Here is an 18786-nt window from a genome sequence, read left to right as displayed (position 1 = left end):
TGTGCTGCAATAAACATATGCATGCTGGCTGGATGCAGTGGCTCACCCTGTAATCCCAGCACTTTGGGAGACCAAGGCTGGTGGATTGCTTGAGCTCAGGAGTTCAAGACCAGCCTGGGCAATGTGGCAAACCCCCGTCTCTACCAAAAATACAAAAAATTATCCAGGCTTGGTGGCTTACACCTGTAGTCCCAGCTCCTTCTAGGGGGCTGAGGTGGGAGGATCACTTGAGTCTGGGAGGCAGAGGCTGAAGTGAGCCATGATCATGCCACTGCACTCCAGTCTGGATGACAGAGTGAGACCCCATCTCCAAACAAACAAACAAACAAACAACATATGCATGCAGGTGTCTTTTTCATATAATGACTTCTTTTCCTTTGGGTAGATACCCAGTAGTGGGATTGCTGGATTGAATGGTTGGTCTACTTCTAGTTCTTTGAGAAATCTGCTATTGTTTTCCATAGAGGTTGTACTAATTTACATTCCCACCAGCGGTGTATAAGTGTTCCCTTTTCAACACATCCACACTGACATCTATTGTCTTTTGACTTTCTAGTAATGACCATTCTGGCTGGGGTAAGGTGTTATCTCATTGTGGTTTTAATTTGCATTTCCCTGATGATTAGTGACATTGAGCATTTTTTCATATGTTTGTGGCTCTTCAAAGGGTCACACGAGTCTGGACACAATGGCTCATGCCTGTAATCAGAGCACTTTGGGAGGCCAAGGCGGGCAGATCACCTGAGATCAGGAGTTTGAGACTAGCCTGGCCAACGTGGTGAAACCCTGTCTCTACTAAAAATACAAAAACTAGCTGGGCATGGTGGCGCACACCTGTAATCCCAGCTACTTGGGAGGCTGAGGCAAGAGAGTCACTTGAACTCGGCAGGTGGAGGTTGCAGTGAGCCAAGATTGTGCCACTGCACTCCAGCCTGGTCAACAGGGAGACTCTGTCACACACACAAAAAAAGGATCACACGTTACATAAGCAGATACACAGTTTATCTGTGGTATTAAAATTTCATGGGAAGGCAATTGTGGGGGGAAGTCTAGAAAAAAGCTTCCTAAAGGAGGGGAAAAGAGGCTGGCAACCCCTGGCATAAAAGATTAAACCCAAAATTGGCATCCAAAGCCTTCTACGGTCTGGTTTCCATTGACCTTTCCACCTTGATTCCTATCATTCTACACTGGGGGACAGATTGGACTAAATCTCTTAAGTTCTCTTCCAGCTCTAAGAATGTAAAGGTCTTTTCAGTTTGAACCCTTTTCTGTAACAAGACTCATCTTGCTTTCTCCTAGACAGACTACACTTATTCCTCATATGTAGAATGCCCTTCCATCTTTGTTTCCACGTTATTCACAACACTTCTACCCACACTGATCAATTTCTTCCATAAATGTATTGTCTGCTACTGCTAATTTTAACATGCAACCACATTTTTGTTACAATTTACTTTTTTTCTTTTTTCTTTTTCTTTTTCTTTCTTTTTTTTTTTTTTTTTTTTGAGACAGGATCTTGCTGCCTTGCCCAGGCTGGAGTGCAGTGGTGTGATCACAGCCCACTGCAGCCTTGACCTCCTGGGCTCAAGCAATCCACCTGCCTCAGCTTCTGGAGTAGCTGGGACTATAGGCATGTGCCACTACACCTGGCTAATTAAAAAAATTTTTTTTGTAGAGATGAGGCCTCACTCTGTTGCCCAGACTGGTCATTTAACATTTTTAAGCCTCTTTCATTATTTGTAAAATGAAAGGATTATATTAAATCCATAATATCTCTTCCAGCACTGAATCTAGGTTTAATGTCTTTTCTATCTTCTGTATCCTTTCCCCACCATCCCCTACTAGAATAAACTCCTGTGAGCAGGAACTTCCTCATACTAACCTTTGAATGCCCCCCACATTTCTATGCATTATAGCTGTAATAAGTAATTGAACTGATTAAATTGAGTCTGCATTCAGAGGTAAACTTGTGGTTATATCCTACTTGCTACTTATTTTGAATCTTGAGAATATTTGCAGCCAGGCATGGTGGCTCATGCTTGTACTCCCAGCACTTTTGGAGGCTGAGGCAGGCAGATTGTTTGAACCCAGGAGTTCAGGACCAGCCTGGGCAACATGATGAAACCCTGTCTCTACAGAAAAATTCAAAAATTAGCTGGGTGTGATAGCACACACCTGTAGTCCCAGCTACTTGGGAGGCTAAGGTAGGAGGATCGCTTGAGCCCAGGAGGCAGATGTTGCGATGAGCCAAGCCAAGATCACACCACTGCACTCCAGCCTGGGCGACAGAGTGAGACCCTGTCTCAAAAAAAAAAAAAAAAAAAAAAAAAAGCCAGACATGGTGGCTCACGCTTGTAATCTTAGCACTTTGGGAGGCCAAGGTGGGCGGATCACATGAGGCCAGGAGTTTGAGGCTAGCCTGGCCAACATGGCGAAGCCCCATCTCTACTAAAAAAAAAAAAAAAAAAAAAAAATTTAGCTAGATGTGGTGGCACACACCTGTAATCCCAGCTACTTGGGAGGCTAAGTCATGAGAATTGCTTGAACCTGGGAGGCTGAGGTTGCAGTGAACTGACATCGTGGCACCGCTGCACTCCAGCCTGGGTGACAAAATGAAACTCTGTCTCAAAAAAGAGAGAGAGAGAGAGATAATATTTGCCCCTTGATACATTGATTCACACTTTTTCCATCCCCTAACCCCGATCCATAGTAAACTATTTAAATATTATAACACAGTAGAATTAAAAGCTTGTGTTGAATTAATATTTTGCAAATGTTAACCCATTAACAACAAAATTAAATGAATGTAATATTCTTTATCTCATTAGCAGAGACACAAAGCCCTAAAATGGCAACAAAGTTATTATATCTTCTGACTTATTCAATGGAAACAGAAGGTGTAACAGCATTCCTACAATTTGCTGCTGAAAAAAATCCCACCCTTTCCCTTTTTTTTTTTTTTTTTTGAGATGGAGTCTCCCTCTGTTGCCCAGGCTGAAGTGCAGTGGCACAATCTCGGCTCACTGCAACCTCCACCTCCCGGGTTCAAGCGATTCTCCTGTCTCAGACTCCCGAGTAGCTGGGATTACAGGCGCACGCCGCCATGCCTGGCTAATTTTTTGTATTTTAGTAGAGTTGGGGTTTCACCGTGTTGCCCAGGCTGGTCTCAAACTCCTGAGCTCAGGCAATCCACCCACGTTGGCCTCCCAAATTGCTGGGATTACAGGCATGAGCCACCGCACCTGGCCTCCCTCTTTTTCATCTTGATTCTGTGTGTGTACATTTGTAGTACTTAGAAGTCACATTTCACAGGATTGTACCTACCAAAAGAGTCAGTATTGAGAATTTTGTATTTTGTACTTCTGCAAGAGTGTTTTCCAACACTAGTGTATTATTAACAATAAACTAATGAACATTTGGTTTTCATTTGCTTGTTTCAACAACCATTTTGGCATGTATGTGGTGTTAATAGCTTAATGCTTTGAACTGCAGGTGCCATATCTTCATGTATTGTAAATGTTTCTGTCTGAAGCAGTTAGAAAAACTAATGGATCTACTTAGTTCAGATTTAGTAAAATTTTCTGGTCGTATGTGAAAGCATTAGTTTATTGAAGTATAAGAAAATCACTGATTACAAACTTTCAAGAGCACAAACATTTAGCCTCTATGGACATATTAGCTAGCCTATCAGAGGTATTATTGGGGAATAAAAGGCTAACAGTTTATGTACCTTTCTAATCAATGATTAATAAAATCTCTTGTAAGAGCCTGTGTGTTGTCACTGGACATTTTTATCTTACCTTAGGCTTTCTTATCAGCTGCAAAGCAGACTATCCTGAAATTCTTACCAAGATATGTGTTCTTAGGTTACCTGTGTATTAACCTGCTCAGAATATCCAGAAGAGAAGATGTCCAAATGTAATCTAGGCTGACCTTTTTCTGCCAAATTGTTTCAGTTGCAGATTATGGACTCTTGCCTTTCATTTTCATTATATTCTTACAGTTTTTTGTTTACTTCAGTTCTTTAAAAACAAAACATTACAGGTTCATTTAAAGCCTCTTTATACTTTTCTTCTACCACTATTCTCTTATCCCCCCCCCAAGAATTAATCACCACTCTGAAATTGGTAGGTATCCCTCCCATGTAAGTTTTTTTGTTGTTGTTGGGTGGGGGTTGTCTTTGTTTTTGTTTTTGTTTTTTCTGAGACTGAGTTTTGCTCTTGTTGCCCAGGTTGGAGTACAGTGGTATGATTTCAGTTCACTGCAGCCTCCGCCTCCCAAGTTCAAGCGATTCTCCTGCCTCAGCCTCCTGAGTAGCTGGGATTACAGGGGGCGCACCACCATGCCCAGCTAATTTTTGTATTGCCCAGGCTGCTCTCGAACTCCTGACCTCAGGTGATCTGCCACCTCGGCCTCTCAAAGTGCTGGGGATTATAGACGTGAGCCACCACGCCCGGCCTTAAGTTTTTTAATCTTTTAATTTTTACATCAAAGGTGTAATGCGTATGCTTTGCAACTTTCTTTACCCATATTTTTAAAAATTCTGTTAACACATGAAGATTTGATTCCATTCCTCCTCTATTCCACTACATTAATATGGCAATATGTATTATTTTCCATCTATTAACTGTATGTGCATCAGTCAGGGTCCAATCTCGAGACAGAAAATACACAGTAATTTGATTAGAGGAAGTTTAATATGAGGAATTATTAAATGTAACAAGGGATTGGAATAATAAGGAATTGCCTAGTAAGATGTAAGGAGAACTCTAAAGAATAGAGGAATAACAGATATACATATATTTTTAAGGCAATACCACTAGGACTGAGAGTGTCTAAGAAAATCCACCATCCCCTAGGGCTGAGGTCCAGCTTGTTAAAATGAGCATAACCATGGGTCACCAGATGGAAGAAAAGTCATTGTCGTGCTAAAAATACACTCTCTAGAACTTGTCAGAGACCCACCCTCTGCGGTGCCAGGAAAAGCTGTACATAGGGAAGTTTCTCACTAGAGACACTCTGCCATAAAACCACAGAAGGAGGCCAGGCGTGGTGGCTCATGCCTGTAATCCTAGCACTTTGGGAGGCCAAAGTGGGCAGATCACTTGAGGTCAGGAGTTCGAGACCAGCCTGGCCAACATAGTGAAACCCTGTCTCTACTAAAAATACAAAAATTAGCTGGGTGTGGTGGTGGGTGCCTGTAATCCCAGCTACTTGGGAGGCTGAGGCAGGAGAATCGCTCAGCCTCCCAAGTAGCTGACAGGAGACAGAGATGGCAGTGAGCCAGATTGTGCCTCTGCACTCCAGGGCAACAGTGATACATCATCTCTAAATAAATAAATAAATCCACAGAAGGAGGAGGAGTTGTCAGTGATGCTGCTGGCCACCAGGCACTGCAGGGTATGGACAATGGAGAAGTTGAACATGCTACCAGAGCCTGCCAAAGCAAGAACTCAGAACCTACAGTGTCTCTCCAGCACCCCTTTCTGACAGTTCATTGTTGTGCCAGCTGGCAAAGGAAAAATATTTTCAGAGCCCAGATTCATTTTCATAGAGCAGGCAAAAAGGATGAATTTGGAGCTGAGAGACAATAAGTTGCTAACTGTCACAGTCTAACCTTTTGGCTATTTGACGTCCACATGCACCTTTCTATACACATTTGAACCCTTGTTCATGGACAAAACAATTTTTATTTTTTGAGACAAGGTCTCTGTTGCTCCAGCTAAAGTGCAGTGGCACAATCATAGCTTACTGCAGGCTTTGAACTCCTGGGCTCAAGCGATCCTCCTGCCTCAGCCTCACAAGTATCTGGGACTACAGGCACGTGCCACCACACCCAGTTAATTTTTAAAATTTTTTGGTGGAGACAAGTTCTCTCTCTAGAACTCAGGCTGATCTCAAACTCCTGGGCTCAAGTGATCCTCCCGCCTCAGCCTCTGAAAGTGCTGGGATTACAGGCGTGAGCCACCTCACCTGGCCACAATTTTATATTCTAAGAAGATACATCTATCCATCTTAAAAGTACTTGCTGTTTCCCCAAAATGTAAAGATACGTAGTCCCAACAGTCATTGTTTCTATTGCTATTTTAAATACTTCTCAAATTCAGTCACAGTTCCACTGAATATTCTTACCTAAAGACTAAACTGTAAAATTATCTACCAACAATCTGTATATTAAAAAATGGAAAGGAGAGAGAAGAAGGATAGCATATTAAAATAAAGGTATTGGCTGGGCACAGTGGCTCACACCTGTAATCCCAGCACTTCAGGAGGCTAAGGTGGGTGGATCACCTGAGGTCAGGAGTTAGAGACCAGCCCGGCCAACATGGTGAAATCCCGTCTCTACTAATAATACAAAAATTAGCCAGGTGTGGTGGCACACACCTGTAATCCCAGCTACTCAGGAGGCTGAGGCAGAAGAATCGCTTGAGCCCAGGAGGCAGAGGTTGCAGTGTGCTGAGATTGTGCCACTGTGCTCCAGCCTGGGCGACAGAGCAAGACTTTGTCTCAAAATAAATAAATAAAGGTGTGAATACAAGAAGCAAAGAGAAAATATGCAAAGCTACTTTGTTTCTGTGATTGGTCATTAAGGTTGTAGTTTATACCTATGGCTTCCTTCTGCGGGAAGCCAATTCCGTATTATTCTTGCCCTCAGTCAGAACTTCAGTTGCTGTGGGTTCTTTATGTGGTGGAATGACTGAAATTTTATTGCCAAAGTGTCTGAATCTTTATTGTTCTTACCCCTTCTCCTCCCCACACCTGTTTTTTGGTTGCTACATAGTTTTCCATCAACCTTTACTATTGAAGATGGAAGAACTAGAGGTACCTCAGAGAATCTGGGTTCCAGACATAGTCCTCCTTTCTACCCTTGTGTAGCAACTCAGTTTCCCATTGGTCATCAGGATCATTCTCTCCAGCCAGTAGATTAACTCTCCTTTCTCACCTCATCCCCTTTTTCCCCTGCTTAGTTCAACAACATATGGAGCCCAAAATGTCCAGGTGACGGTCTCATCTTCCAAACCAGGGAAGAACCATTGTGGTGTCTCCTTGTGGAAGCATCCCCCTCTTGGGAACAAAGATCTCCAAACCATCAAAGCTCAAAGTTACCAGGATAGAGAGCGAACATTCTTCTAGTGGGTTATTGGGTGGAATAGTGACAGGAGGCACTCCCACACCCACTCTTTGATTCCTGGACTATCCTGGCTATGAGGGAGACAGCACTAGATAGTGGCCTCTGATTCAAAACCTAAACTGCATCCTGTAAAGCAGAACCCATTTCTTTCAGGGTGTTGTCTCCCAGTCGACACTGTAACAGATTTTAGTGAGCCATTTCACCTTTCCGTTAAGCTAATTGCTTCTAGGTGATGGGGAGTGGAGTAAGACCAGCGAATTCTACGGCCATGAGCCCACTGCTTCACTTCCTTTGCAGTGAAGTGAGTTCCCTGATCAGACACAATGCAGTGTGGAATGCCATGATGGTCGATAAGGCATTCTGTGAGTTCACAGGTGGCAGCGCTGGCTGAAGCATTATGAGCAGGGAAGGCAAACCCACATCCAGAATATGTGTCTATTCCAGTGAGGATGAATCTCTGTTGTTTGGATAGTTTTATTCTGTCGGCATAAAAAGAACTGGGCACACAGGTTAATGACTAGGTTATCCTGAAATAGGCTAATGCATTATTCTTTTCCATAATAGCACATCTCATTTTGAAACAGTAGAACTTCATAAAAGTGAGAAAGAGAGTATGAACATTTTAATGGTAGGATTCTAAAGTGATTATGTCCCCCTAAGAAGGAAATGTTTCCTTCTTGAAGGTAGAACTACCACCCCAACCATCCTAAAGAGACAGATGCCTGGTCGGACACAGTGGCTCACGCCTGTAATCCCAGCACTTTGGGAGGCTGAGGCGGGTGGATCATCTGAGGTCAGGAGTTCAAGACCAGCCTGGCTAACATGGTGAAACCCTGTTTCTACTAAAAATACAAAAAAAAAAATTAGCCGGGCCTGGTGGCAGGCACCTGTAATCCCAGCTACTCAGGAGGCTGAGGCAAGAGAATCACTTGAACCCGGGAGGTGGAGATTGCAGTGAGCTGAGATCACTCATTGCACTCAGCTTGGGCAACAAGAGCGAAACTCCGTCTCAAAAAAAAAAAAAAAAAAAAAAGAGAGACATGCCTATGGAGTTCAAAAAGAAACGCTGCATGTACTCCCACGTTATAATGAACACGTGTACATATAGAACTACACGCCAGGAACTGCACAGAGTGTTTCCGATGTATTCAGTAGTTCTCATATTCATCATAGGAGGCAGATACTCTTATTATTCACATTTGATACACATCAAAACGGAGGCATAATAGGGAAGTAATTTGCCCAAAAAGTCACATAGATGGTATGTGGCAGACTTGACATTGAATATTCCAGTATCTACGCTCTCTTCATTACCAACTATTCTGTCTTTCATAGTAAGTTTTATCTTAAACACCAGTAATTATTTCTAACATTTCACATGAGCTCCTCAAACAAAGCAGTTTAATGGGAAGTGGCTGTTAGGCAAATAAGATACAACCAAATACAAAATTTAACCACCCCTTGAGGGAAAACTTACAGTGTAGGTCAAAGGGTAAACTACTGATGGCGTTGCATTCCAAAAGATTGCCACCTGCTCCTGTCTGATGCTATTCTTTTTTCTTTTCTTTTTTTTTTTTTTTTAGATGGAGTCTCACTCTGTCATCCAGGCTGGAGTGCAGTGGCACAATCTTGGCTCACTGCAACCTCCGCCTCCCGGGTTCAAGTGATTCTCCTGCCTCAGCCTCCTGAGTAGCTGGGATTACAGGCGCCTGCCACCACATGGCTAATTTTTGTGTTTTTAATAGACATGGAGTTTCACCATGTTGGCCAGGCTGGTCTCAAACTCCTGACCTTAGGTGATCTGCCCACCTTGGGCTCCCAAAGTGCTGGGATTACAGGCATGAGCCACCGCGCCTGGCCTCTGTCTGATGTTATTCTGCTTTGACTTTTCTTCCCCTCTCCTTAGAAAATCCTACAGAATGTAGGCACTGCTGTTGAGTTTGTGAATTTCTCTTTTTCCTAAGCCAGGAAGCTGTTTTCTCCTTCTATCTTTTGTTTTTCATCCTCCAGTTTCCTTTTACTCTTTAAATTGCTGCTTTATTTGCACCTGAGCTGTGTTCCCCTTTGGCAAGCTTTCCTTACCCCACAACCCATGCATCTGATAAATGTGTCTCAAGGTCCTTCCTGCCTTCTTCCTCCTTTTGTTTCATAAGCTTCTTCAGTCCCTCAGAAAGAAGAGCACAGATAAACTGACAGATTAGTGTGATTACCTTTAGCTCTGTGAGTGGAAAGCTTGACAGTCAAAACAAAAACCTGATCTCAAGAAAAAATATTTGTAACGTTATAAATGGGGAAAAACGTTTATATCACTGCCAGGTTTGTGCAGATGTCAGTGGCCTAGAGTGGAAATTCTGGGTCTCACTGTAGCAAGCTGCTTATTTCACCAGTCATCCGTTACTCAGAATTGAACATTAATTAGTCAAAAAAAGAACTTTTATGTTTCTCCCTAAGTCAGAGAATTGTAGCTGCCAGGAGGTAATATAGCTTTAGACAGCTATGGCACAATAAGGAGTTTTGCAGGTCTGAAGGCCCCTGCAGTTGTAGAAACATGGTTGGTGTAAAAGTAAAGTTCCAGGCTGGGCGTGGTGGCTCATGCCTATAATCCCAGAACTTTGGGAGGCTGAGGTGGATGGACTATTTGTTGTTAGGAGTTCGAGACCAGCCTGGCCAACAAGGTGAAACCCCACCTCTACTAAAAATAAAATAAAACAAAATTTAAAAATAATAATAAATAAATAAAATAGCCAGGCGTGGTGGCAGGAGCTTGTAATTCCAGCTACTCAGAAGGCTGAGGCAGGAGAATCGCTTGCACCCAGGAGGCGAAGGTTGCGGTGAGCCGAGATTGCGCCACTGCACTCCAGCCTGGGTGACAGAGCAAGACTCCATCTCAAAAAAAAAATAAAATAATAAAAAAGAAAGTACAGTTCCAGAGTGATCTCATGTTACAAAGACTGCTTGCAATGGACTCAGCTATGAGGTGGAGTTTGATAAACAGATGCTATGCTATCACTTTGGATCATCCCAGGGTAACAACACATTGATATCTGGTATCAGAATCTAGAATCAAATAAAGCGCAATGAAGCTGTTTAGAAAATAAGGAAACAGGAAGCAAAAATAAAAAAAATTTTTTAAGTAGCTTTTTTTTTTTTTTTTTTGAGATGGAGTCTCGCTTTGTCACCAGGCTGGATGGAGTGCAGTGATGCGATCTCGGCTCACTGCAACCTCCTGCCTCAGCCTCCCGAGTAGCTGGGATTACAGGCAGTAGCCACCACACCCAGCTATTTTTTTTTTTTTTGTATTTTTAGTAGAGACGGATTTTCACCATGTTAGCCAGGATGGTCTCAATCTCCTGACCTCCTGATCTGCCCGCCTCGGCTTCCCAAAGTGCTGGGATTACAGGCGTGAGCCACCGCGGCCAGCCAAAAGTAGCTTTGTAACACCAATCATTCAGGTTTTGCATGCAGTGCAGACAGCAGAGGAAGCACACTTCAGTCCAAATGAGCTTGAAGTCCTTTTTCTGCAGATGTAGTTCGCACAGCTTTGACTGAACAGCTCCAATTTAGATTCCTGGACCCTACCTCATTTCTGGGGTTTCCTGGAGTGTGGCTCACTTGGAAGGAAGTCAACCAAATTTCAAATGGAGAGGAAAGACTAAATTGAATCTGGAGATATGTGCATGTGCCTCCCTTTTCTTTCCTTATGGCCCAGCTTTGTTTGAGCCTACTATCAAATGTTTTTGTTTCGTTTTGTTTTCTTGTTTTGTTTTTGAGATACAGTCTCGCTCTGTCACCAGGCTGGAGTGCTGTGGTGCGATCTCAGATCACTGCAACCTCCAACTCCCTAGTTCAAGCGATTCTCCTGCCTCAGCCTCCCAAACAGCTGGGATTACAGGCGCGCACCACCACACCCAGTTAATTTTTGTATTTGTAGTAGAGAGGGTTTCACCATGTTGGCCAGGCTGGCCTTGATCTCCTGACCTCAAGATCTGCCTGCCTCGGCCTCCCAAAGTGCTGGGATTACAGGCATGAGCCACCGCGCCTGGCCCCAATGGTTTCTAAAGCATCTCCCAAAGCTTGTCTACCCTGAGTGACAGAAAGCAAGTGAGGAAGACATCTGCAACACACAATCGAAGGGGAAGGCCTCTGGCTTTCTGATTCTGGTCCTGACTCCATCATTTTCTTTTTCTTTTTTTCTTTTTGAGACAGGGTCTCACTCTGTCACTCAGGCAGAGTACAGTGGCATGATCTTGGCTCACTGCAGCCTCTGCCCCCCTGGTTCAAGCTATTCTCCTGCCTTAGCCTCCTGCCTCCAAGAAGCCGGGACTACAGGCATATGCCACCATGCCTGGCTAAGTCTTGTATTTTTAGTATTTTTAGTAGAGATGGGGTTTCATCATTTTGCCCAGGCTGGTCTTGAACTCCTGGCCTGAAGTAATCCACCTGCCTGAGCTTCCCAAAGTGCTGGGATTACAGACGTGAGCCACCATGCCTGGCCCTGGCTCTTATCATTTTCTAGTACAGTACATCTTTAGCAAAGACCATTTTCTCATCCCTTTTGTCAGTACAGCACAGTACTGTACTGTTTCATTAGATGCCACTGTAACCTAGATGGCAGCTTAGGACTCTGTCCCTTGGAGATATGGGTGGTAGACTTGAGAAAAGATTTCAGAAAGCAGATGGAGGAGGGGTTTACACTGCCACAACACACAAAAAAACTTCAAATAGAACAGTAAGCATTACCATTCTCTTGTTTTTTCACCTTTTATATTGTGAAGTACATCATGGATACAGAAAAGTGTATTTAATATAAAACCGTAGCTTAATGAATAATTACCAAATAAACTCCTGAGCTACCTGCCACCCAGGTGAAGAAATAAAATATTGTTAGCATTCTTGAAACCCACCCCTTTCAGATGCTCAACCCCTTTCAGATATGATTCTCCTAATCATATCACTTTTCCACCAAAAAGGATGATTTCATAATAGTTATTTCCTTACCTTTCTTGGAATTTTACCGCCAAAGTGTAGATCCCTAAACAATATAGTTACTGTTTTTGAATGTTGTGTGGAGATAATAATATTGAATATATTCTTTTGTACTTTCTTTCCAAAGATTAATCTCCTGTAGTTTTAGTTCATTTATATCAATTGCTGTATAGTATTCCATTGTATGAATATACCTTAGTTTGTTTATCCATATTCAACTGTTGGTGAATATTCAAGTTGTTTCCAGTTTTTGGCTGTTGATGACATTCTACTAAAGAACTTTCTTAAGAGTGTATCCCACTGATCGACATGTGCATATGTTTCTCTAGGGTCTGTACCTCAACGTTGAATTTCTGGAACACAGGGTAGGCAAATCTTTGATTTGTAATGCCAAACTGTTATTCAAAGTGGCTGTACTAGTTTACCTTCCTAGCAGTAGTGTATGAAAGTTCCCATTTGTCCAGGTGCTCACCAACACTTGATATTGTCAGACTTTTAGCTTTTACGGTGAGGGAATAATGTTATTTCATAGTGGTTTTAATTTGTATTTCCCTGATTAGTAATGGAGTCAAGCATCAGTTTATACATTTGTTAGCCATTTGGTTTTTCCTTTATGGAAAGTGCCGTTCAAATATTTTGTCTGTTTTTCTAATGGGTCATCTTTTTGTTATTGATTTGTATTAGTTCCTTATACATTCTGGATACTAGCCCTTTGTAAGTTGCATGTGTTTTAAATATCTTCTCCCACTCCGTGGGCTTTTTACCCTCTTTATCATATATCTTGTGAACAGAAGTTTTTAATGTTAATATAATTATCATTTTACCTTTCAATTTAGATCTATAACCCATCTGGAATTTAATTTTTATGTATACTGTGTGATAGGGATCCTTTTTTTTTTTTTTTTTTCTGAGACGGAGTCTCAACCTGTTGCCCAGGCTGGAGTGCAATGGCGTGATCTCAGCTCACTGCAACCTTCACCTCCCAGGTTCAAGCGATTCTCCTGCCTCAGCCTCCTGAATAGCTGGGATTACATGCGCCTGCCACCACACCCAGCTAATTTTTGTATTTTTAGTAGAGATGGGGTTTCACCATGTTGGCCAGGCTGGTCTCAAACTCCTGACCTCAGGTGATCTGCCCACCTCGGCCTCCCAAAGTGCTGGGATTACAGGCATGAGCCACCACACCTGGCTCATTTTTTTTTTTTCTTTTTAGAGACAGGGTTTCACTCTGTCACCCAGACTGGAGTGCAGTAGCAGTCATAGCTCACTGTAACCTCAAACTTCTGGCTCAAATTAACCTCCTACTTCAGCCTCCCAAAACGCTGGAATTACAGGTGTGAGCCACCATGCCCAGCCAAATTTCATTTTTTATCTACATGCTTATCCAGTTGTCTTGGCACCGTTTATTGAAAAGTCTAGCCTTTCTTAACTAATCTTCAGTGACACTTTTCTCATATATCAAATGTCCATTTTTACATGGGGATCCATTTCTGAGATCTCTCTTTCATTGTTTTTCTGTCTATCCCTGTTCAGTGCCACACTGAAATAACATAGCTTTCAAAATCAGTCTTGGATCTGGTAGAACAAGTCTTTCCACCTTGTTCTTCTTCAAGAGCCTCATAGCTGTTTTTGCCCTTTGCATTTTAGAATCAGCTTATTAAATTACACACCTACATAAACACACACACACAAACACACACACTCACTCACTCAACTGTTAGGATTTTTATTGGGATTGTACTGAATCCATAAATCAATCTGAGAGGAATTAACATTTTTACAATATTGTGTCTCCTAATCCTTCAATGTAGTATCTCTTCTTTTGTTTAAGTCTTTTCTAAGGTCTCTCAGTAAGATTTTTTTTTTTTTCCGAACAGAGTCTCGATCTGTCACCAGGCTGGAGTGCAATGGCGCGATCTCGGCTCACCACAACCTCTGCCTCTCGGGTTCAAGCGATTCTCCTGCCTCAGCCTCCCAAGTAGCTGAGATTACAGATGTGCGCCACCACGCCCAGCTAATTCTGTATTTTTAGTAGAGACGGGGTTTCTCCATGTTGGTCAGGCTGGACTTGAACTCCCAGCCTCAGGTGATCCGCCCACCTCAGCCTCCCAAAGTGTTGGGATTGCAGGTGTAAGCCACCACACCTGGCCTCAGTAAGATTTTATAACAATGTATTTCAGCTCTTTCAGACCCTCAGTTCAACATTTTCCTAAATATTTCATATTTTTGGTGCCATTATCATTGTATTTTTCAAATTTCATTTTGTACTTGTTAGTGGTATATATAGGATTACAACTGGTCCATATATTGATTTTACAAAATTGTTAAATTATTAATTTCATAATTTATCTGTAAATCTTCTGGATTTTCAATGTACACACTAGATCATCTGTAAGTAATGCAATATTTTATAATTCTTACATATTTTGTTGCTTTTTCTTGTTTAACTGCATTTGCTAGATCTTCTGTACAATGTCAAATAGACAGTGATAGTGAATATCCTTGTCTTATTACTGATTTCAGAGAGAAAGCTTACAACATTTTACCATAAATATGATATTTACTATACATATTTTGTACATACTCTTATCAGATTAAAGAAGTTTCCTCCTGTTCCTAGTTTTCTTTTCTTTTTTTTCTTTTTTTTTTTGAGATGGAGTCTGGCTCTGTCCCCCAGGCTGGAGTGCAATGGCGTGATCTTGGTTCATTGCAACCTACACCTCCCGGGTTCAAACGACTCTCCCACCTCAGCCTCCCAAGTAGCTGGGGTTACAGGAACCTGCTACCAAGCCTGGCTAATTTTTGTATTTTTGTAGAGATGGGGTTTCACCATGTTGGCCAGGCTGGTCTTGAACCCCTGACGTCAAGTGATGCGCCCACCTCGGCCTCCCAAAGTGCTGGGATTACAGGTGTAAGCCACCACACCTGGCCCTGTTCCTAGTTTTCTTGGAATTTTAATCGTGAATGGACATTGAATTTTATCAGATGCATTTTTGTCTTTATTGAAATGATCCCATCATTTTTCTTCTTAAATTGCTAGTGTGGTAAATTACATTAATTTTTCAATGTTAAGCCAGCCTTGAAATCCCAGATAAATCCAGTTTATATTATTCTTTTTCTACGGTGATTTGGTTTGCTGATTTGTTTTTCTGTTTTTTCATCTAAGCTCACGAATGAGACTGGCCTGCATTTTCCTTTCTCTTATTGTTCTTGTTAAGTTTTGCTAGTGTTGTGGATGAATTGGAAAGTGTCTCTGAAAAAGTTTGTGTGAAATTAGAGTTACTTATTCTTAAATGCTTAATTGTATAACTGAAGAAACCATCTGGGCTTGGAATTTTCTTTGTGGGAATATTTTGTTTGTTTGTTTTTGAGAAAGAGTCTCACTCTGTCACCCAGGCTGGAGTGCAGTGTCGTGATCTCGGCCCACCACAACCTCTGTCTCCCAGATTCAAGCAATTTTCATGCCTCAGCCTCCTAAGTAGCTGGGATTACAGGCATGCGCCATCATGCCCAGCTAATTTTTGTATTTTTAGTAGACACGGGCTTCACCATGTTGCCCAGATTGGTCTCGAATTCTTGACCTCAAGTGATCCACCCACCTCAGTCTCCCAAAGTGCTAGGATTACAGGTGTGAGCCACCATGCTTGGCCAATATTTTGTTCTTGATAGAGTATCCTTTGTTCTTAGAGGATTATTCATGTTTTCTGGTTTTTTGTTGTTGTTGTTGTTGTTGTTTTTTGAGACAGAGTCTCGCTTTGTCGCTCAGGGTGGAGTGCAGTGGCACAATCTCTGCTCACTGCAAGCTCCGCTTCCCTGGTTCACACCATTCTCCTGCCTCAGCCTCCTGAGTAGCTGGGACTACAGGTGCCTGCCACCATGCCCGGCTAATTTTTTGTATTTTTAGTAGAGATGGGGTTTCACCGTGTCAGCCAGGATGGACTCGATCTCCTGACCTCGTGATCTGCCCACCTTGGCCTCCCGAAGTGCTGGGATTACAGACGTGAGCCACCGCGCCAGGCCCATGTTTTCTATTTTTTTCTGGGACAACTTTGGGAAATTATATTTTTTTAGGATAACACCCATTTCACCTAAAATTTCAAATTTATTGGCATAAAGTCATTTCTAATATCCTCCTGTCTTTTAAATGCCTGTAACATCTTTAGAACTGTTCCCTTTTCACTCTTAAAACTGATGATATTTGCTCCCTCTCTCTTTTTATCACTCTTGTCAAGCTGGGCACGGTGGCTCACACCTATAATCCCAGCACTTTGGGAGGCTGAGGTGGGTGGATTACCTGAAGTCAGGAGTTCAAGATCAGCCGGGCCAACATGGCAAAACTCTTGTCTTTACTAAAAAATACAAAAATTAAACAGGTGTGGTGGTGTGCACCTGTAGTCCCAGCTACTCAAGAGGCTGAGGCAAGAGAATTGTTTGAATCCAGGCAGTGAAGGTTGCAGTGCGCCAAGATCGCACTACTGCACTCCAGCCTGGGAGACAGAGTGAGACTCCATCTCAAAAACAAAAACAAATAAATAAATTAAATTAAATATCACCCTTGTCAGAGATCTGTGAGTCATTTTAAAGGTCCAATGTCTGTCTTTATTGATCCTCTTAACGTTTTTGTTTCTTATTTTGTCAATTTGTGTGCTTTTTCTCCTCTTTTTCCTGGATTTATTTTGCTGGGCTTTTTTGGAGGGGAAGGGAGCAGCTTGTTGTTGGGTTTGTTTTGGAGTTTTCTTTGTTAGCTTTTTGACATGAATACTTAGCTTTTTGATTTTTTTAGCTTTTTTTCTTTTCTAAAACAAGGTGAAACATGTATTTTCTCTAAAAACAAAAGACTTTAGCTTAATTCCACAAGTTTGATATGTATATTTTTATTATCATTAAGTAGAAAAAAAAATCTTATAACTTCCATTAGGATTTCTCCCTTGACTTTTGAGTTACTTGACAGTATGTGCCTTAGGCCGGCATAGTGGCTCACTCCTATAACTCCAACACTTCAGGAGGCTGAGGAGGGAGGATCACTTGAGCCTAAGAGTTCAACACCAGCCCTGGCAACATAGTGAGGCCCTGGCAACATAGTGAGACCCCATCTCTACAAAAAATAAAAATAAAAAATTAGATGGGGCATGGTGGTGCGTACCTGTGGTCCCAGCTACTCAGGGGGCTGAAATGGGAGGATCACTTGAGCCCAGGAGGTAGAGGCTGCAGTGAGCCATGATTGCACCACTGCACTCTAGCCTGGGCAACAGAGCAATACCACATCTCTCAAAAGGAAAACATATGTGCCTTAGCCAGCCAAGCACAGTGACTCACACCTGTAATCCCAACACTTTGGGAGGCCAAGGCAGAAGGATCGCTTGAACCCAGAAATTCAAGACCAGCCTGGGCAATACAGGGAGACGCCATCTCTACAAAAAAAATTTTTTTAATTAGCCAGGCATGGTGGTGCACACCTGTAGTCCCAGCTACTCAAGAGGCTGAGGTAGGAGGATCGCTTGAGCCTGGGAAGTGGAGGCTGTAGTGAGCTGTGATTGCTCCACTGCACTCCAACCTGGGTGACAGAGCATGACTCTGTCTCAAATATATATATTTGTGGAAGATTACTTCCTCCAGAGATAATTTGTGTTTGGTTCTGACAGGCATCTGGGGGTACATTCAGTCCAAGACCCCCAAAAACCAAGTTCACAATTTCAGATTCTCTGGAATTCTCAAGAGGATACAAATGCAGGCTAAGTTCTGAGAAAAGACTAGGCTGTGGTTTTCTCAGCATTTTTTTTCCTTTCCTTTCGCTAACCTCTTCCTCACTCAGTACCAAGAGAGTCTTCCCTGCAGTCCCCTGGGGGTGGAGTAAGAACAGTAAGTTTACTGCTGATTCACCCTAACACTTACAGTGTAGCCTTTGAGATTAGTCTAATATGGTAGGGCAGGTTTCCTTTTACTAGACTCCCAAACTTGGATAGGCCCTTGGCCTTGGCTTCTGGAGCCATCAGTCCAGGAGGCTAGCCAAACCCAAACTTAGTTTGCCTGGATTTGCAAATATCAATCCCCCTCACCTGAGGCAAAATTACTTTAATGTTCTGATATTTCACTTACCTCTCTGGGTCTCTAGAAAGAAAGGGTAGGTCACAGAGTAACTTCACCTGCTAATTTATATTTGGGAAATGTTTGAATGGTTTATAACAAGCATACATTTCTTTAACTTTTAATTACAGTTTCTTTAAAAATATCAAATAGAACTAAAAAGCTGGCCAGGCGCGGTGGCTCACCGCTGTAATCCCAGTACTTTGGGAGGCCGAGGGGGGTGGATCACTGGAGCTCAGGAGTTCGAGACCAGCCTGGCCAACAAGGGTTAAACCCCATCTCTACTAAAAATACAAAAATTAGCTAATTTTTGTATCATTGTGGGCATCATTGTGGGCACCTGTAATCCCAGGTATTCTGGAGACTGAGGCAGGAGAATCGCTTGAACCCAGGAGGCAGAGGTTGCAGTGAGCCGAGATCACGCCATTGCACTCCAGCCTAGGCAACAAGAGCAAAACTCTGTCTCAAAAATAAATAAATAAATAAATAAATAAAAGGCTTATGATAAAAACAGCAATCTCCTGTCTACCCCTCAGTCCCACAACTCCCAGCCTGCACTCCTTTCATTGCTTTCTAGCTTCCAA

The 18786-nt window shown here is 42.5% G+C and overlaps 1 protein-coding gene across 2 annotated transcripts in view; it reads left to right on the top strand.

Annotated features, from left to right (window-relative positions):
- The window catches only part of ZPBP2 (zona pellucida binding protein 2), a 32549-nt gene extending 17813 nt beyond the window's left edge, over positions 1-14736 (top strand). The window contains exon 8 of one of the 2 annotated variants that reach the window (XM_054671544.2): positions 13996-14736. In XM_054671544.2, the coding sequence (XP_054527519.1) occupies positions 13996-14150 (155 nt within the window). In that variant the 3' untranslated portion in view covers positions 14151-14736. The remainder of the gene's footprint in view (positions 1-13995) is intronic. The other variant, XM_054671545.2, reaches the window with a different exon arrangement.
- Positions 14737-18786: the final 4050 nt, after the last annotated feature.

Source organism: Pan troglodytes, chromosome 19 (assembly GCF_028858775.2).
Source record: "Pan troglodytes isolate AG18354 chromosome 19, NHGRI_mPanTro3-v2.0_pri, whole genome shotgun sequence".
NCBI lineage: Eukaryota > Metazoa > Chordata > Mammalia > Primates > Hominidae > Pan > Pan troglodytes.
Note: the sequence above shows the minus strand (reverse complement) of the source record. Positions and strands in the feature narration are given on the sequence as shown.